Below are 17,581 nucleotides of genomic sequence, written 5' to 3'. Positions count from 1 at the left end.
AAAAGGTTATAAAAGCAAGGAACAGTTAGTTGTCAATGTCCATCTCAACAACTTCTAATTAAGGCGTAATGCGTTATTGCAATTTTTATAATGAGCTTTGAGAATAATTCTTTTATGTGCATTCATATTTTTGCAATGGGTTGCAATTCAGATTTCAACTTAATGCGTGGTATCGGGTAACGACTATTTAATAAGTATAATAAATTTAAAAACTAGTGAACTTATCTACAGTGGCACAGGCTCCATCCATCTTTTATCATGACTTGCTATTTGCTACCATTATTTTTTTTTGCTATAGCAAAAAAAAACTTTTGTACGAGCTAGTCTAATGAGAATGAGCTTTTATAACGTTTAAAACAAGACAAATTTTGACCGAAGTATATAAGTATCTTTGTGTATTTATCAGTATATTTTTAACATGATCTTAATCGTTGTATAGTAACTTAAAAACGAGTATTGGTTTTATTTCGATCGATTAAATAAATAAAAAAGTTATGTCAATTTAAAGAATAACGTCGAGCATCATTATTTTTATATATGTATCGAAAAACAAAATAAATTTGTATTACACATATTGTTATATTTTTTTAATCCGTAATATGTAGTTTTTTTAATAAGCTGCTAACCTAATCTAACAAAATTCATAATATACGAATACATACAGTGACTTACCACGTCTCTTTTACCAGGGAGAGCCTTGCGTTTCCGACATACGTGCGTTCGCTGCAAATAACTCAATGATGAGAATGCGACAATCGGCGCGCTTTTCATACGTATACGCGTGGGCACGTTTAAGCGACATGTATCCAGTGTAAGCTAAACCCTGTCTAATATGATTGATCATATAGATCTGAGCTCAACATTACATCGGAATACTTAATTTGAATTACTAAGTCTCTAAAACTGTCCATTTTTAAACTTTGTTTTGTTCCTATAAACTTTCAATCATCATCATTTTAAAGATTATCATTTATACCAGGTGGACCGATGACCTTAAAAAGGTGGCGGGCACCAACTGGATGCGGAAGGCGGAGGACAGGGAGCTTTGGCGCACCTTAGGAGAGACCTATGTTCAGCAGTGGACAATGATTGGCTGTTGATGATGATGATGATTTATAGGTAGCTAAAGTTTTAGTCAATCTAACTGAAAAGTTATTTTATGGCATTTTTATAACGAATAAATGATGAACGTGACCCTTTTAGGAGAAATAACTTTTTTATTTATAAACCGATTGATATAAAACAAACAATACATTTTAAGTGAAGTTTGCCACAATTAGTAAAAACCGTACTCAAATCAGTTAAACCGCTTCTAAGATTAGCGTGCACAAACGGACAGACTAACAGAAAAAAATCTAAAAATTATTGTTTTGAATTCTGTTGCGTTGATAAAGGTCCCCGATAATAGTTTTACTCATATCTCTTCCATGTACAGACATCAGTTAGATTTTTATTATATGTATAAATTAACTTCTGGTTAAAAACAATAATAACAGTAGTATGTTTTTATTAAATAGTAGCATTTTATTTTTCTTATATAAAATTACGACATATCTTCATAATTATAAAAAAGGTAGTGAATAAAGGATTTATTAACCAGTTATTAATATCAAATATCATAACAACAATGGTTTGTTTGCAATTTATTAAGCACTTTACTAAGCTTGAATGATTAAGCTTATTTTATTATAGTATGTAAAGAATAGAAAATATATTTTTTCAATTACAAATGGCACACCTATTTTTTATTTTCATATGGAAGGAATTCAAACAATTTATGTTATAGATAGGTATATCTTTTTATTACCCATATCGGTGATACAGTCATAAGAACATTTCAGCCAGAACTAGCTTGGTTGCCGAGCAACTAACTAATTTAAATAATAACCCATTCGAATAAAGTATTTTTATTTTTTGTTATTATTAGAGAGCAAAATGTCGCATTGTGTCGTATCGTGGCAACAACAAGTGGAACCGAACAAGCGAGTTAAACAGACTACTGCGAAAATCATTTACCATAAATTCGAATTGAATTGTGCTCATTCAAAAATAAATCTAGAATTATTCCGTATTACTTATTACAACCCAAATGTAAGCTTTACTAAGTTTTGTGGATAAGTATGCTGTAAAGGGAAATGTCTGGTGAGTAAATTCGTAATTATTTTGCGAAGAATTGTCACATATAATATAACTTGAAAGAACCCAGAAATTTATTCTATTAAAAAACGTTGTGAAATTATTTAATTTCATTTAAATTGACAATTTTAAGCAATCAGCAAACAATGTGAGTTTCTATAAAATGTTTAAACTATTTTTTTTAATATGTTAAACATATATTTTATTAACAATAGTAATGCAATGCGTCATCAAACCAGCTTATCAAATGTACATCCTATCGCCTAAGAAGAACCCAGCTTCATCAAACGATATTCTGCAAAGCGTTAATAAATGTACTATAAACTGTTTATATTAATCGGTATAATTTTTAGTACATGTGGATACTGACGGATATATTGTGAGTAAAATGCATGTGAAGGTTGCGTGACTAAAGTTGTTTATAAGAATTACGTCTTCGTGAAATACCAGGGTGTTTGTCGGAAATGCGATACACTGCAAAATTACATCCTTATAGTTTCCATCTACCTCAAGAATTAATTAATGATAAATAAATCCAAGAATTATACTAATTTAAGATGTTTATTAATATGGTATATTAATAAACATAAATAAATTAATATTTATTATTTGTCTTATACGATGTTCTATCAAATAATTTTAAACTTCACTTAAGTCAAATTTTCCCGACCTTATGACGTTATGCACTTAGTGGAAAATACTATTAATTATTTTTAATTTACGGATGTTTATCATTATATTTAAGTATACGATAGCATCGCACACCAGTAACGTTTCAATTTTATTTCGATTTATGTGAAGACATTGGATTGTGATGACTATCATTATTCGTAAAATGGATTCAATTTACTCGTAGCATACAAGCAGACATTGAAAATCGTTTTACTTGCTATTACGTTAAATGTGCGAATAGGGTAAGACTCATATAGAGTTTATTTCCATATTAGGTATATGGTAATGATGACGTCATAGTAATATATGTCAAAATTTTACATTAAGTTAGTGTAATTTACATCGAAACGAAACTCTAAAACATGGTTTTTTAGAAGAATTTGGAACTATGTTAACGGCTAAATTCTTCTACTTGATAAAAATCCTTTGAATAGCTTAAACTTTTGGTTTGCTACTTCTTTTATTATCTACATAAGAAAAAAGAGAAGACAATATAAAAAGATATATTTATAAAAAGATACATTAAATTATTTATTTTACTAGACCTGTCTCCAATTTCGAATTGTTCGAATGCTTAAATTGGGTTTTATAATAGTTCTAAATAAATTGAAATAGGTTGTTTAAAATGTGTTTAGTTTACCTAAAGTACCTACTTTATAAAGCTTTTCAATTTCAACTCATGGCGTGTTGTGTAAACGGTTTTCTATACTGAAGCTTTAGACAGTTTGTACACTTTCCTCTAAGCCTCTGAGTAGAAACCACTCATTCAGTATACTTTAAACATTTATTTTATAAATAAGTAATTACTATAAAAACAGTTTCATAATGGGCTCATTTATTGACGACCTTGAGCACACCACGATATATTTACGGCCTAGAAATGGTACTTTAATTCAATGAATTTGCTCCAAAATATGATTAAATTTTACAAACAGTGTATACTCTTAAACGCATTTTATTAAAGCTTAAGTACAATAGAGGGTAATTATTACAGACAGCGAAGAAAGTGATGGAGAGGGTGGGCTAGGAAATTTAAATCGCCTTATTGTGCGTCCGCCCGGTCACAGCGGGAAGGCGAAGCGCGGACATCTATGCTTCGATGCAGCCTTCGAATGCGGGAACCTAGGGCGCGCTGATCATATTACCGAGCTCGAGTATGATCTATTCATCAGACCTGACACATGTAGACCTCGCTCACGTTTTTGGTTTAATTTTACGGTTGAAAATGTCAAACAAGATCAGGTAATTAAAATACCTAATTATAAGATTTATGAACTAGTTATTTATTTTTATAATATATATATATATATAAGTCGGGTGGTATTGGCACCTGATGGTAAGTGGCCACTACTGCCCATAGATATTGGTGGTATAAGAAATATTAACCGTTTATTTATTTATTTATTTTGAACAAATTATACATATCTTAAACAATAAATACGATAGGAACTACATTAGTATAAAACTGTATCGTAGCTACTATCGCCCTCCAATTCGACAGCACATTTATTTATTATTTGTTCATTATAAACATAACAATCAAATATCATTTAATTTATCAAAATATACTATATAAATATATACATCTAAATATATATACTATAAGGAAGGGATGGGGTAGGAAGAAAGAATAGGTTAGGTCAATGTTATATTGATCGTTTTAGTAATGATTCAGTCTCATCATAGCCCAAATTGAGAAGCCAGTTGGTCATTTGAATTTTACACTGGTAAGTCGTAAGTGAGAAAATATTGTTCTTCTTATTTATTCTATTATATAAAATTGAGCTCAAATAATTGTATTGGTGACTTGCCATCGCTGATTTAAATGGAATGGTCTGGCAAACCCTATCACTTCTGCGTTTGTTCCTTACATTAAGTTGTTGTCTGTAGTTACACTGACTAACTCACATTTCAAACCGAAACACAACAATACTAAGAATTGCGGTTTGGTGGACTTCATATTATTATTGACTGCCTCGTTGGTCTAGTGGCTAGATGTGATGCAGCGTGCAGATCCGGAGGTCTTGGGTTCAATTCCCAGGTCGTGCCAATAAAAGGTATTGGGTTTTTCTGTTAGAAAATTCTTAGTAGCAGCCCAGAGTCTGGAAGTTGGAAGTGTGTACTCTCCCGTGCCTCGGAAAGCACGTAACGCCCGTGAAGTTGCTCCTGCGCCTGAACTCTTTCTGGTCGTGTAATATTGCCGTCTCATCGTTTTATGAGAGCTAGGGAGAGTGCACCTGTGTTTGCGAACACACTTGTGCACCATAATATGTCCTGCGCAGCTGGCTAATCTCTCTTGAGATTGGCCGCCGTGGCCGAAATCGGTCTGGAGGACAATATTATTATTATATATATTATTATTAAGAGTAGGTTTTCTTATGGATAAATCGTTTTTATCATTTTCAGCGCGTTATATTCAATATCGTTAATTTAGGAAAAGAGAACAACCTATTTAATGAAAATATGACTCCCTTGGTTCGATCAACTTCTCGACCAAAATGGTAAGATACTTGTATCCTTCTTTCTTCTTTTCTTCTCTAAATAAATCTATTACTTGTGCAAATTATAAAATTCAATCTATATTCAAAAGTTGCGAAGGTAATTTCTATATATAAAATATATATAACATATACGAAACATTGCTATATGCTTTTTAGATTAACGAAACGAAATACTAATAGTAAAAAACAGTCGCAATATATTTAAATTATTTTTTAATTGGACGATCGAGTAAAACATTTATTATCAGTGCTTACCTAAAACCTTTAGGCAAAGAATACCTCGACGATTAATATTTTACCATCGGTCGCTGGTGCACCGAGGTCGAAAGATACTTAGTCTAGCGTTTGGATTCGATAAAGAAGAAGATGTTTACCAGTTCGCAGCGGCAGCTCCTTATTCATATTCGAGATTGCAGAAACATTTAGCTTTATGGGAAAAGCGAGCTCAGAACTTTGCTACGAGAGAGAGCATTGCACAAACAACAGTAAGAGAAATATATTTTAGTATAATTTATGTAGGTACTTTCCTACTACTTTCTTCTTTGTTACAGCAAAAGCGTCGAATAGATTTAATTACTATTGGAAATCTCACACATAAAGATGAGGGTAAAGAGGAATCTACAATAAAAGGAAAACCTAGTGAAGCAAAGAAACGTGTCATTGTCGTCTTAGCAAGAGTACACGCCGGAGAACAACCTTCTTCCTATATTTGTCAAGGTTATTTCTATTTACTGCACTTATTTTACTTTTTCTTATATCTTATTTTAAGTATAAATATAATATTTTCAAATAAACCTTTCCAGCTGTGTTCTAAAATTTTATATTCAATGAATAAATTTAGTACCTACCTCTCTAAATATTTTTTTTTCTTTTATATAATTACACACTATTTTATCATATGTAATTTCTATTCTGAACATACATTTAATACAGTTGTATTATTGCTTTTATTTTTTGAAATATGAAGTATAAATATTACTATTTACATATTTTAAGCAAGTATGTAATGTTTCAGGTTTTTTAGATTACATTGCAAGTTCTTCAGAAAAAGCAAAAGCGTTACGTAATGGAATAGTAATTCAGGTAAAATAAAGATAAATCAAATTACTCTTTTGTCTAATTAAAAAAGAATACATCATTTATTTTATTTATTTTTAGGCTGTACCAATGATAAATCCCGATGGTGTCTTCTTAGGAAACCAGCGATCAGACTTGCTTGGTTCAGATCTCAATCGCTGTTGGAACAGAGCTACCAGTTACGCTCACCCTGCTCTTATTGCGGTCAACGATCTAATAAAAAAGATTACAGCTGAGAAAGTAGGTACTCTTAGCTATAGATGATTAGGAAAAGTAAAAAAAATATTTATGTTTGATTTAATTTGTTATACTTATGTACCTACTCATATACACATGTATTATATATCATTAATTTATTACTATACGTCTTATGAAACTTTATAATATATGTTTATTTTAGGCTTTGCAGTTGGATTTTATTATTGATATCCACTCCGACATAAGCCATGAAGGTGTTTTTGTACGCGGCAATTCATACGACGACGTATATAGGTATGTTGATGTAGGTATATGAACTTAACTTCACCGTAATAAAACATGTTAAAAGTAATTAGCGTAAGTGTATCTTGTCAGAGCGATCAAATCTATTCTGATAAACTAACGACTACGTAAATCGAGACAAGAAGAATCGGTATATATACAAGAACGATCGGTTTAGTTGTTTAGTGGTGGTAAGAAACAAGAACACAAAGTTATACTTTCATATTCATACCTATCTGTATATTGTCTGGTATACATGTTAAAAATGTTAATTTGTTATAAGTAGGTGAATATAGTATAAATATATAAAATTAATGAATAAAGAGAGAATGAATGAGAAGAACCAAGATGGCCTAGTCCTAGTGGTTAGAAACCGTGAATCTTAACCTATGATTGCGGGTTCAAAATCAGGCAAGCAACACTGAATTTAAGTGTATATAATTATTCATCTCATGCTTGGCGGTGAAGGAAAACTTCATAAGTAACCCTCTCATGAGTCGAATGTAAGTCTGCCACGTATTAAGTAATTCACTGAGCCGCATGGGAGCAGCATGATGGAATAAGCTTCTAACCTTCTGAAAACGGAGACAAGGCCTTAGCCCAAGAGTGAGACATTTAGAGACTATTACTTTTTACTTAGAAGACTGTTGATCTTAAATTTGAGTTTATATAGATGATAATAAGCGGCGAACTGCACACGAATATAACAAGCTTACCGACGTTTTAATATTAAATATTTTATATTAAGCACAAGATTGTGTATGCAACACAATCGCAATAAATGTTGATTAATTCTCTCTTAACTCTTTAACATTTTTTTATCATGTCTTTAGGTTTGAACGTCATGCAGTACTACCAAAATTTCTGGGGATGAGGGTGGAGGCATGGAAGGCAGAATCTTGTTTGTATAATGCAGATCCTTTAGCTGCGGGCAGTGCGCGACGCAGCCTCCCCACTGGCACCGTCGATGCCTACACGCTGTTAGCGTCTTTGGGGGGTCGGCGATTAAGTCCAAGAGGGCCCTTTATACACTATACTGAAGATGCTTGTATCCTTTGTTAATCTGTCAATCAAAGTACGGCACTATTTACATAACAACGTTTAGTTACAATTCTACGGTTTTATGTAGTAAGAACTTTACCACAACTTATATTATAAATTCCAAGTAACAATAAGTAATGCAAAATAAGATTCAGTTAAGGTTGGTTTGTCCTTTGTTAGCTAGGTATTAAATGTCTTTTAACAAATTAAAATAAAACGAAGGAACAGTTGATTAATTTATAAAAGATTTTGGAATCATTTTAATGACTAAAATTTTCATCAGGTTATAAAGTTTAAAAAATATAAGCTTAAACTTAAACATAGATTTTAAAATAGGAAGGTCCATGGCAAAGGCTCTATGTGACTATTATCGACACGTAGGAGTGATTCCGCCTCGTGAGGGTATAAACATCAAGAAAAAGGAATCGCGGAGGAAGCGACGACGAAAACGACCAATCAATGAACGAGAAAGGTGTAAATGAAATATTATTGTATTTCTAAATTTCTTTTTTGACACAAGGACCCATTATCGAAATGAATGTTATATACTTCTTAGAAAACTTTATGTTTGAGGGTTTAAGTAGCTAGATTGTTGCTATGATAACTTTAAAAAAATATATGTTAAGAGTTGGTTACTATTTAAAAAATATTGATGTATAATAAATAACTGAAATTATTGGTATAAGATCTCCCAGCTCATCGCCCGAAAGAAGAGTACTGGTTGCGCGAACGCTATCGCCCCCTTTACCAGCTGCATCTCCGCCTGCACTACGAGCACTTCCTCTACGAACTGCACGATACGCCGGCCTGAGATCCAAGCCACGAAAGGTCCATGTTAGAGACACCAATCTACCCATAATTACCGGTAAATTATTTCAAAAATGTCTCAAAATGTAAATAGGAATATTAATTCTTGTTTGGAAAAGTAGTTAAATTCTGTGTTTTTTGTCACGTTCTAAGTTTCTATTTAGTTCTAAAGTGTTTTTGTGATTACAAAATGAAACAATTCGTAGACGCATTTTTGGTTTCTTTTGAAATTTATTTTATCACATTGTCATCAATGAAAACTCATCAGTCAGTCAACTGACCAGAAAATCATTACTTACACTTTTTAAACTATTCTATTGTCACATTTACAAAGAACACTTTTAGACAGAACGAATTAACATATTATTAATAACATATTGTTTTGACTTTATCCAATAATACAATTTTAATAAGATATGTTTAATAAGTGTAGTAATATAATAAACACGATAGTAAATGTTCTAAACATAATAGGCAAGGCTGTTCGTACTCCGAGGCTGGCCGTGGTGGACCTGAGCGCGTACATCCGCACGCCCGCGGCCGTCTGCGGTCGGCGCCGCACTGGCACGAGTGCGGCGGGCGTCGCAGTGCGTGCGTCGCGGCCGACACGCTCTCGCGTACGGACCGTCACGAGCGACGAATACGACACACGCGAATCAGATTCTTAGTTCTGTGGCTCAGTCGTTTGTAACATTATGAAATATTTTTGATTGTGTCAATAAAGCGCGCTTCCATTTTTCGTAGCTTATTAAAATTAATATTATAACATAAGTATTAACAAACAATTTACACGTTTTGTCTATCAAAATATAATGCACGGTTTGTATTTATGGCTGCACCTTAAATTTAATTTCTTATGTCACTCCAGACTGGACTTTACTATTTAACAATTTAAATAAATGTTGTAATAAAACAAACCACTTCAATTAAATGTATAATGTCTAAAGCTTTCATATTTACAACCACTAACATCTACGTAACATTCAGTCATTACTTCCTTGCATCATTACCGCGAACGCTATTATCACTACGAAATCATCAATCACAACGGCAAATAAAAAACGAGACTGAGTATCGGTAAAGAGATTTATTATCTCATCATTTATCATTTACGACAATTTGGTTTCGAATCGAACGAGTTAAACGAATCAACCGTACCTACGCATACTAATAGAGGTCACAGGAGCATCACGAACATAATACATTCACGAACGAACCGAGAACAAGCGGCCCGCGGGCGCGGCGAGGCGGCGGCGTCCGTCGATAAGCGCGAAGCACCTCCTCTAATAAATATCTTTGGCATGAACCGAAAAGAGCTCGCCGACAATTCACACGCGGTTGCACTAACGACCGACGGTCATCGCTCTATGCCAAACAAGAGTCCGTCGTTTCACAGCGGGGGTGGGCGCGGGACGGGGCGCGTCATTCCCAGGCGTCGGCGTCGGCGTCGGCGTCCTCGTCGTCGGATAGCGTGACGAGGTGCATGGGGTCGCTGGGCATGCGCACGGGCGGCGCCTCGGGCGTCTCTCGCGGTACTTCGCGAGGCGCGGGCGCGCTGGGCGCCGGCCGACGCGCTGCACGACGCTGGCGCAGCAGCTCCTCGTCTGCCGCCGTGCGAGGCTTGCGGAACTCGTATACCAGCGGGAAGATGCGTTCCACCGCCGACTGCACGTCGTTGACGCTGCGCGCTGCACACACGACACAGACATTGCACTGGTTACTTACATTATTTTTAGTTCCGACTGGTTAGTTTACTTTCGATCGATGTGAACGATAAATACTGAAATTTATGTGATAAAAATGACGTAAGGCTTTTGAAATGAGGTCGAATCGAGAGTTTAATTTTTAAGTAATATTTTTTTTAAAGTTAATCTTGGCAATTCTAAATTTCAATAGGAAAACAGTTAATTACAGAAATAATGTATAACACGTGTTGATACCTGTGATTGTGACGCCTCCCGTAGAGAAAATTTTCAGTGTCGCTTTAGGATTGTACAGTTTGTATGTCACGCCTGGATGAAGTTCAGGCTCGTAACTGAAAAGTAACAAAAAACTTTTAAACTCTTTGAAACATAAATATATTTCAAGCGAAACGGTTAAAACATTATATAGTGAATATATATCTCAGTCATCAATTGTTTGTCAATACGTATTTAATTACGGATATTCTACCGATTTTTGAAATATTATTTTGTAACTAAAAAAATATACGCATAATTAAATGAAAAATGAAACAGTCAAATTAATAACCATTGTAGAAACTATTATGTAAAGATATCTTTTTAACTGACCAAATTATACACAAGTACAAATGATTGAGCTTAAACTTTGCACACAATTGATAATAAAGTATTATAATTTTTTAGTATATGGATGTTTAATTCATTTTAGTTGATCATCATGGATAAAATAAGTTATTTTTTAATTATTCTCAGTTAAGGCAAAATTAACCAAGGGAACAATTATAATAATTTCCTTGATGTAATAATTACATTGAAGTAGCTCTGTTTAAGATTATTAGCCAAAGTCAGCATTCATTTGCATCATTAGAATAAAATTTGAATTAACAATTATTTCAATCTGAAAAATTGATTATTGTAACATTATTACCATTTCCTTTGTTGAATTTTGGTATTGTAACAAAAGATCAATTGCTATTTATTTTAACCAAGCCGGCCAGGAGCGATTAATATTATGGCCCAGGGAGCAAGAAACATTATCTCTCAAAAATAAATTTATAAACACAATCAATACAATTTTTAAAAACACTATCTGATGTATGAACAAGCATCATACGCAAGCAATTTTAATTATATGTACATTGAAAAATTATCCTGTTCTTTTTGAGACATATAATTTTCTCTGTTTAACTTATTGTAAGCTTAAGGTAAAACGTACGACAATTCAATACAATACAAGAATCACCATCAGACTTTCAACCTTCATATTGCTAAGCCTATAAAGGATTTCACTTTCTAGATACTTTGAGTCAATAAACATTTATAAGAATATATTACCATAACCAAATTCCAGGAGAAAGTATTTACAGGCGCAGTAAGCTCATGACATAATAACATCCCAATTTAGTTTCACTTGTAGCATGTATTTTACTTATTGCTTTTCTGGTTGTAAGTGAATCAAAATCATGTGCCTTAGTTTACAATTAAATATTGTGCATTGTATCAATATTAAAAAATAAAACTGGACAGTAAGAATGTTTTACATAATTTAGTTATTGATGATGTGTTAATATTATAGCAAATCCTGGGAGGCACACCATAATATAAGGCAGTAGTTTCGCTTGCATGATCAATTTCATAAATACCATTCTACTACTATAATTTAAAAAATACTACAAATGTAAAAGATTTACTATATATACACTTTGCTAAACTTTTTTGCAAAATATGTAGTTAAGACTAAGAGTAAGGTTGTGGTGTTGGAGAAAAAACTCCACTAATGTAGACACTTAAAAAGGTTTTAATTTAGAGACCTATTTAGACATATCTAAACAAGGCAATACATTTGATGTCGACTTTTTTATGCTAAAGTTATAATTTGTGATTTTATTTTTAAATGAACTATAAATAAAAAAAAACTTCACTAGCTATAAGGTATAAAAGCTATATGGTAAGATAAGGTAAGGTCCTCCAGACCGATTTCAGCCAAGGCAGCCAATCTCAAGAGAGATTAGCCAAATGCACAGGACATATTATAGTGCACAAGTGTGTGTGCAAACACAGATGCATTCTCTATTCCCTAGCTCTCAAATCCGATAGACCGGCAGTCCAATACAACCGGAATGAGTTCAGGGGCAGGACTAACTTTAGTTTTTTAGGAGTGCACACACTTCCAACTTTCAGCCTCCAGACTGCTACTAAGAATTTTCTGACAGAAAAACCCAATAACTTTTTTTATTGGCCCAACCTGGGAATTGAACCCAGGACCCAGGACCAGATCTGCGGCCTTACATCAAGCCACAAGACCAACAAGGCATAACTATTATTAAAAAGGTATACAGACACTATGAATTATATAAGCATAATGACCTGATGATGAATTATTCTTGTCAGAATACTGATTTATATGACATGTTATGTTGTAATTTTTAAGGGTGGAGTACAATATAAATTTTTGACATAGCCTGACAAATAAATCATTAATTGAACTATCTAATCACAAACCATAATCAGAAAAAAATAAAAAAGGCCATGCAACACAGTACTTAGGTCTTCTATACTCATGAATAATTGTATATTGAAGTATAAAACTAATGAGTACTTAAGCATTATATTTTATCAACAGTACTTTTAATATAGGCAGTAATATAATTAAGCTAGGTTACCTAAAACAAAACATTTAACCAATATATTTGTTAATGATAAATGAGCAACATATTCCCCCTGTAATATGTGTTTTCTTATAAGAGTTTGAAAAAATATAGAAAGTTAAGATAAAGAAAATGCTATCATATGTACTTACTCTGCTTCTTTATATTTCTTTGAAAAGGCTATAATTCGAATACCAAAAGGCATTCGACAAGTTCCCAGAACGTTGACTACACGAAAATTGCGGAAACGCACTTGAAATCCTAATTTCTGTAAGGCACGAGCATATCGCCGCGCCGCAATCTTCGCCTGATCCTCGCTGGTCGCGCCGGTGCACGTTACGCGTCCTGATGACCAGATTGACGCTGTCGTGTAGGGGCGGCGAAGTTTCATTGTCACCATACCATTTTCACGTCGAAACTCGACATTCACACCATTTAAAGCGATCTCTCTCAAGTTTAGGTGGCACTTAACACTAAAACTGCACACAACATTGTTTATCATTATGTCTATTTCGGGGGTTTCTTCTTCCTCCTCTTCCATAGGGGCCTGTTGTACTGTTGCATCTGCAGTCTCAAGGCATTGCTGTGGGGGTTGTTCTGGTTTGCCAGCTTCACAGTATTCATGATCTGGCACCATATGATTAGGAACGCCATGTGTTGTCATGCCATGGTTCACAACTACTCCATGTGTTCCTTTACTCAACTCCTTTATACCGTTCTCCTGGATAAGTGTAGCCATGTCCACCACGGCCTGCTGAAAAACAGAATATAGCCATAAAATAAACAAATAAATATTGATTGAAATACACTTGAAAAATAAAACAGACAAATATATCCAGTACTTGTGTAAGTTATCAGTTAATTTCATTACATAATATAAGATGTAAGGGGTTACACCAAATTTATAACTTATATTTATAAGTCGCGTTTGGACTCTACTACCACTTACCATCAGATGGAGTAGAGTCATTTGCCCTCCCGGCGAATATAAAAAAAAAAAAATAATACATTTAGAGTTTATGGTAAAAATGTGATAATATTCACATAAAATCTGACCATATTTAAATTATATACTCTTATCAAATGACAGGAAATGAATCATAGAAAATAAAGAAACATTGATTAATGCAATTCAATCTAAGCTGTTTCAGTTATCAGTTGTATCCATAAACAAACCATAAAGAGAACTTTATTGAAAACTGTTGATTACACAACAATAGCCAATACTAAACAAACACATTGTTCTGTTCCTTTAACTATTAGGTAAGAAATAAGTTTACAATGTTCTTACTTATTTCTTTTTACATATTTTATAAACGTTCAAAATTTTTAGTGGAAAAGTTTTTATTTATATATTATATAAAAATATTTCATTAGATTAAATTATAGAATATTTTGGTAAAGAGATTAAATCAAAAGTAAATTCTAAAAATAAAATTTTAACAACAAAAACATTAATTTTAACAATTCCAATCAAATTTTGATTGAATAGTCAATAAAAAGTATTGTATGATTAATTAATTGATAAGATTATATAGAGTGATTTAAAATAATTGTCGGGTCACCAAATTTAAGTATTCACACATTAAAAGGAATATTCACTAACAGCCAACACCCACCCTAAGATAATCAATATTTTATTAATCTGCAAAGCTTTTGTGCATCTAGGTTATTACTCCCATAGGTCAAAGTTTTGCCAAAATCAAATACTCAAAGAAGGCAACAATTTAGGCCACTTCCCACGGCGTAGCGAGATGCGACAACGCCGACAACATGACACTTGCACAGCTGACTGCCGGACGAGCCCTCGCCCCCCGCGCCTCTTGCCGCGCTATCTACGCCCCTAGCTATAGTTATACTTCCACAGACCACCAGGTAATAAAACAGATTGCACATGCACCCACTAACCCGACAGCCATCCGAAATAATGGAGTGTAAAACGACATTTTATAATACGACCCAATCGCCCTCTGACTGCAAAATGTATTCTACTACATAGACCTTAACTACACTATCAGCTTATATTAGGTCGTTGACAATTATTTTTCGCCTTAAATTTGAGATTAATGAATAAAAAGACAACAGTCAGCAGTTATTGACCCCATAATAAAGATTAAACCACACGTGATTGAGAATACCAAGATAAAATATTTTAAGTTATGCATGCTAAATTCAGGATAAATTAAACTTTTTTAATTTGACATCCAAAATCTTAGTAAAAAATTAGGAATTATTTCATATGGTAAAATAAAAAAATACTACCGATGGAACGTTATCTAGAATAAGTAAGGATCAGCTGAAACTGAATGACAAAGCAACGGATGCTGCGATGATAAATGACTTAAATTGGCAATGTTGGTTATCTATTATAAACTTAATAAATAACAATTAAAAGTATTATTTACCTGGAATTAAGTGCTATATTTGTCACAATTATTTTTATACCACCAATGAAGTAATAATTTTCATTGCAACTTGGTCCAAAAATGTACTCTTTGGTAAAGTTAAAATAACCCACAATTACAAATGCATATAATATAGCATTCAAAAAAACTTTGTTGTCATAAAGATTAAACCAAAAATGCAAATCGTTAGAGCAGAAATTAAAAGCTTTTGCACATCCTGCCTAGCACCGCCATGTTCTATTCGTACGAGAACAAAAGTGGTATCATTCGTTCGACAACTGCATGTGAACGAGTCGAAAAGGAATATAAAAACGAATGAATGAAATAGTTTTCCCAAAATTATCTTTAGGGAAGATTATAAAGCAGCAATACTAAAATACAATAATGTGTACTACCATTATAAAATTAGGACCTTATTACTATTAATTTTATAGTAGAGAATATCGATATATTTTATATTATAATCCCAATTAATTCCTATATAAACCAATATTTAATAAAATTACACGGTCTCAAAAAATGCCTGGATATACACTCAAAACGTAAAATATCTAGTTATTTCATTTAGGAGCAGCATTGTATGCGATAAAATATATAATTATTATTTTAATTTAAGTGTTATAGTTACTTTTATTCGCGGTATTCAAATGAGATGTCACTTATGCTCCCTCTTATGTTTTTTATAACAATTATATACAATATAATAACTAATATATAATTCTATGCTTAAAATAATTATTTATATAGAGTATATAAGAACAGATAGTGTTTTTTGTACTTTCATGGGATAATGTATCTTTTGAAGACATGGATATTATACGCTACTCATATCATTTACATTTTGGCAAGTACGTATCAAAGTAGAGTGTTGTACATTTGTTAAAAAAGTTGAAAATCAAATCGAGGAGTCTCTTTGTAGAATAATTTGTTACTTTTTTAGCAATAGCAGTATTTCTTATATTTGTAGAAAAATAAAACTATAATAAACTAATATTCTTATAATAAATTTAAAATTTACATAAGTAGTTTCTATGGATAAATTTAAAAGCTTATAATAATAATTAATTATTATTTAGTTAGAAAAATATTTGGTATCGGTTCGGTCAAACAGTTTATTTTACAAGTTCATTAATAATATTTATAAGCTGTCTTCGAAGTTTGTGAATTTCACACTAGTCGCCATTGCAATCCTGCGATGTTTTGCCAACTTCAGATTATTGTTCGATCATCGTTCATCAATCAAGCGGTTTTTATTAATACGTTAATTTACATTATTTCTAATGTTGTGCCAACTAGTATCGAAATTGAGTGAAATAAAACTACTTAAAGTAAATTTAATGCGCTAAACAACTACATTCAATCGGTTATGTTTGCAAACGTGCATATGCTTTGTTGTGAGAACCACCTTTATCTGCTGTCATTTTGAGCTATAGCAAGTAATTTTTTGATAATGAAACATAAGTTTCTTATTGTATAGTATGTTAGGGAGTGCTGGTTAGTGCAAATAACGAGACAATAAACTTGTTGATGTGTCGTAATGAGAGTGGTGTTCACATTCGTTGTGCCTATCAGGAGAATGTACGGTGGTATTTAGTGGACGATAGAATCAGACCCAGGGTTCAGTATGGAGACGGTAAAAGATGAGGAACGCTTGCGGCGTCTTCGTGCGCTGGAGGAGAAACTTTGCGACCCTCGCTCCACCGGCAACGTGGACTGCCTGCTCGACACTGTCACTGCACTCGTCTCTGACTGCGATCACCCGGCCATTCGTCGAATGAAAAATGTCGAAGCCTATACAAGCCGATGTGAGTACTTATGTATTATTTGAAAAACATCTAAACATATTATATCTTATTCTCTAAATATAAATACATCTTATTGACATTTTACTTTTTAACAAAGATTTACAATTGATATGAAGACTATGTCTTAACTATTTTGTTTAGATTAAATTTTTTACTTTCAAACGAAAAGCAGGGTAGAATTTCCACTTTCCAATATGAAAATAAGAGAAGAGATAAGGAAATATATAAAGACAAATATTTTGAATTAATTATTATTTGAATAATAACAAGATTATTCTATTATCAAATAAACCTTGACATTGCTCCGCTGCAAAGATATGTAAAATC

General features: G+C 32.8%; 3 protein-coding genes across 9 annotated transcripts in view; 2 read left to right on the top strand and 1 right to left on the bottom strand.

The window, feature by feature from the left end:
- Positions 1 to 3,633: 3,633 nt before the first annotated feature.
- Positions 3,634 to 9,382, top strand: LOC126781122 (cytosolic carboxypeptidase 6-like). The gene is made up of 12 exons (XM_050505948.1): positions 3,634 to 3,691; positions 3,803 to 4,050; positions 5,215 to 5,309; positions 5,578 to 5,794; positions 5,861 to 6,026; positions 6,325 to 6,392; positions 6,468 to 6,626; positions 6,787 to 6,878; positions 7,700 to 7,863; positions 8,232 to 8,379; positions 8,594 to 8,772; positions 9,189 to 9,382. The coding sequence occupies exons 1-12, from the start codon at positions 3,634 to 3,636 to the stop codon at positions 9,380 to 9,382; spliced, it is 1,788 nt and encodes a 595-aa protein (XP_050361905.1).
- LOC126781077 (TATA box-binding protein-like 1) lies at positions 8,918 to 15,725 on the bottom strand. 2 transcript variants are annotated; one of them, XM_050505880.1, is made up of 4 exons: positions 15,450 to 15,725; positions 13,197 to 13,798; positions 10,655 to 10,749; positions 8,918 to 10,402 (listed from the first exon to the last, which is right to left on the bottom strand). In XM_050505880.1, exons 2-4 carry the CDS (start codon positions 13,781 to 13,783, stop codon positions 10,137 to 10,139), a joined length of 948 nt encoding a protein of 315 aa, XP_050361837.1. In that variant the 5' UTR covers positions 13,784 to 13,798; positions 15,450 to 15,725; the 3' UTR covers positions 8,918 to 10,136. The 2 variants fall into 2 exon arrangements, with proteins under 2 accessions (XP_050361837.1, XP_050361836.1); XM_050505879.1 differs by lacking the exon at positions 15,450 to 15,725 and adding an exon at positions 13,994 to 14,029 and having other exon boundaries at positions 13,197 to 13,795.
- LOC126781075 (rho-associated protein kinase 2) overlaps positions 14,182 to 17,581 on the top strand; it is a 19,834-nt gene continuing 16,434 nt past the window's right edge. For 2 of the 6 annotated variants that reach the window (XM_050505874.1, XM_050505869.1), the window contains exon 1: positions 16,611 to 17,254. In XM_050505874.1, the coding sequence (XP_050361831.1) occupies positions 17,074 to 17,254 (181 nt within the window). In that variant the 5' untranslated portion in view covers positions 16,611 to 17,073. Of the gene's footprint in view, positions 14,308 to 14,712; positions 14,920 to 16,610; positions 17,255 to 17,581 lie in introns of those variants that run through there. The other 4 variants (XM_050505871.1, XM_050505870.1, XM_050505872.1 and 1 more) reach the window with 4 other exon arrangements.

This window comes from Nymphalis io, chromosome 3 (assembly GCF_905147045.1).
Source record: "Nymphalis io chromosome 3, ilAglIoxx1.1, whole genome shotgun sequence".
Lineage (NCBI taxonomy): Eukaryota > Metazoa > Arthropoda > Insecta > Lepidoptera > Nymphalidae > Nymphalis > Nymphalis io.
This window is presented reverse-complemented; position numbering and strand designations above follow the sequence as displayed.

Coding starts and splice junctions, on each gene's coding strand:
- LOC126781122 (XM_050505948.1), top strand. CDS start 3,634: ATGGGCTCATTTATTGACGACCTTGAGCACACCACGATATATTTACGG. Junction 5,795..5,860: donor AGAGCATTGCACAAACAACA/GTAAGAGAAATA, acceptor TCTTTGTTACAG/CAAAAGCGTCGAATAGATTT. Junction 6,393..6,467: donor GTAATGGAATAGTAATTCAG/GTAAAATAAAGA, acceptor ATTTATTTTTAG/GCTGTACCAATGATAAATCC.
- LOC126781077 (XM_050505879.1), bottom strand. CDS start 14,014: ATGACTCTACTCCATCTGATG. Junction 13,796..13,993: donor TGACTCTACTCCATCTGATG/GTAAGTGGTAGT, acceptor GTTTTTCAGCAG/GCCGTGGTGGACATGGCTAC. Junction 10,750..13,196: donor AAGAAATATAAAGAAGCAGA/GTAAGTACATAT, acceptor GTTACTTTTCAG/TTACGAGCCTGAACTTCATC.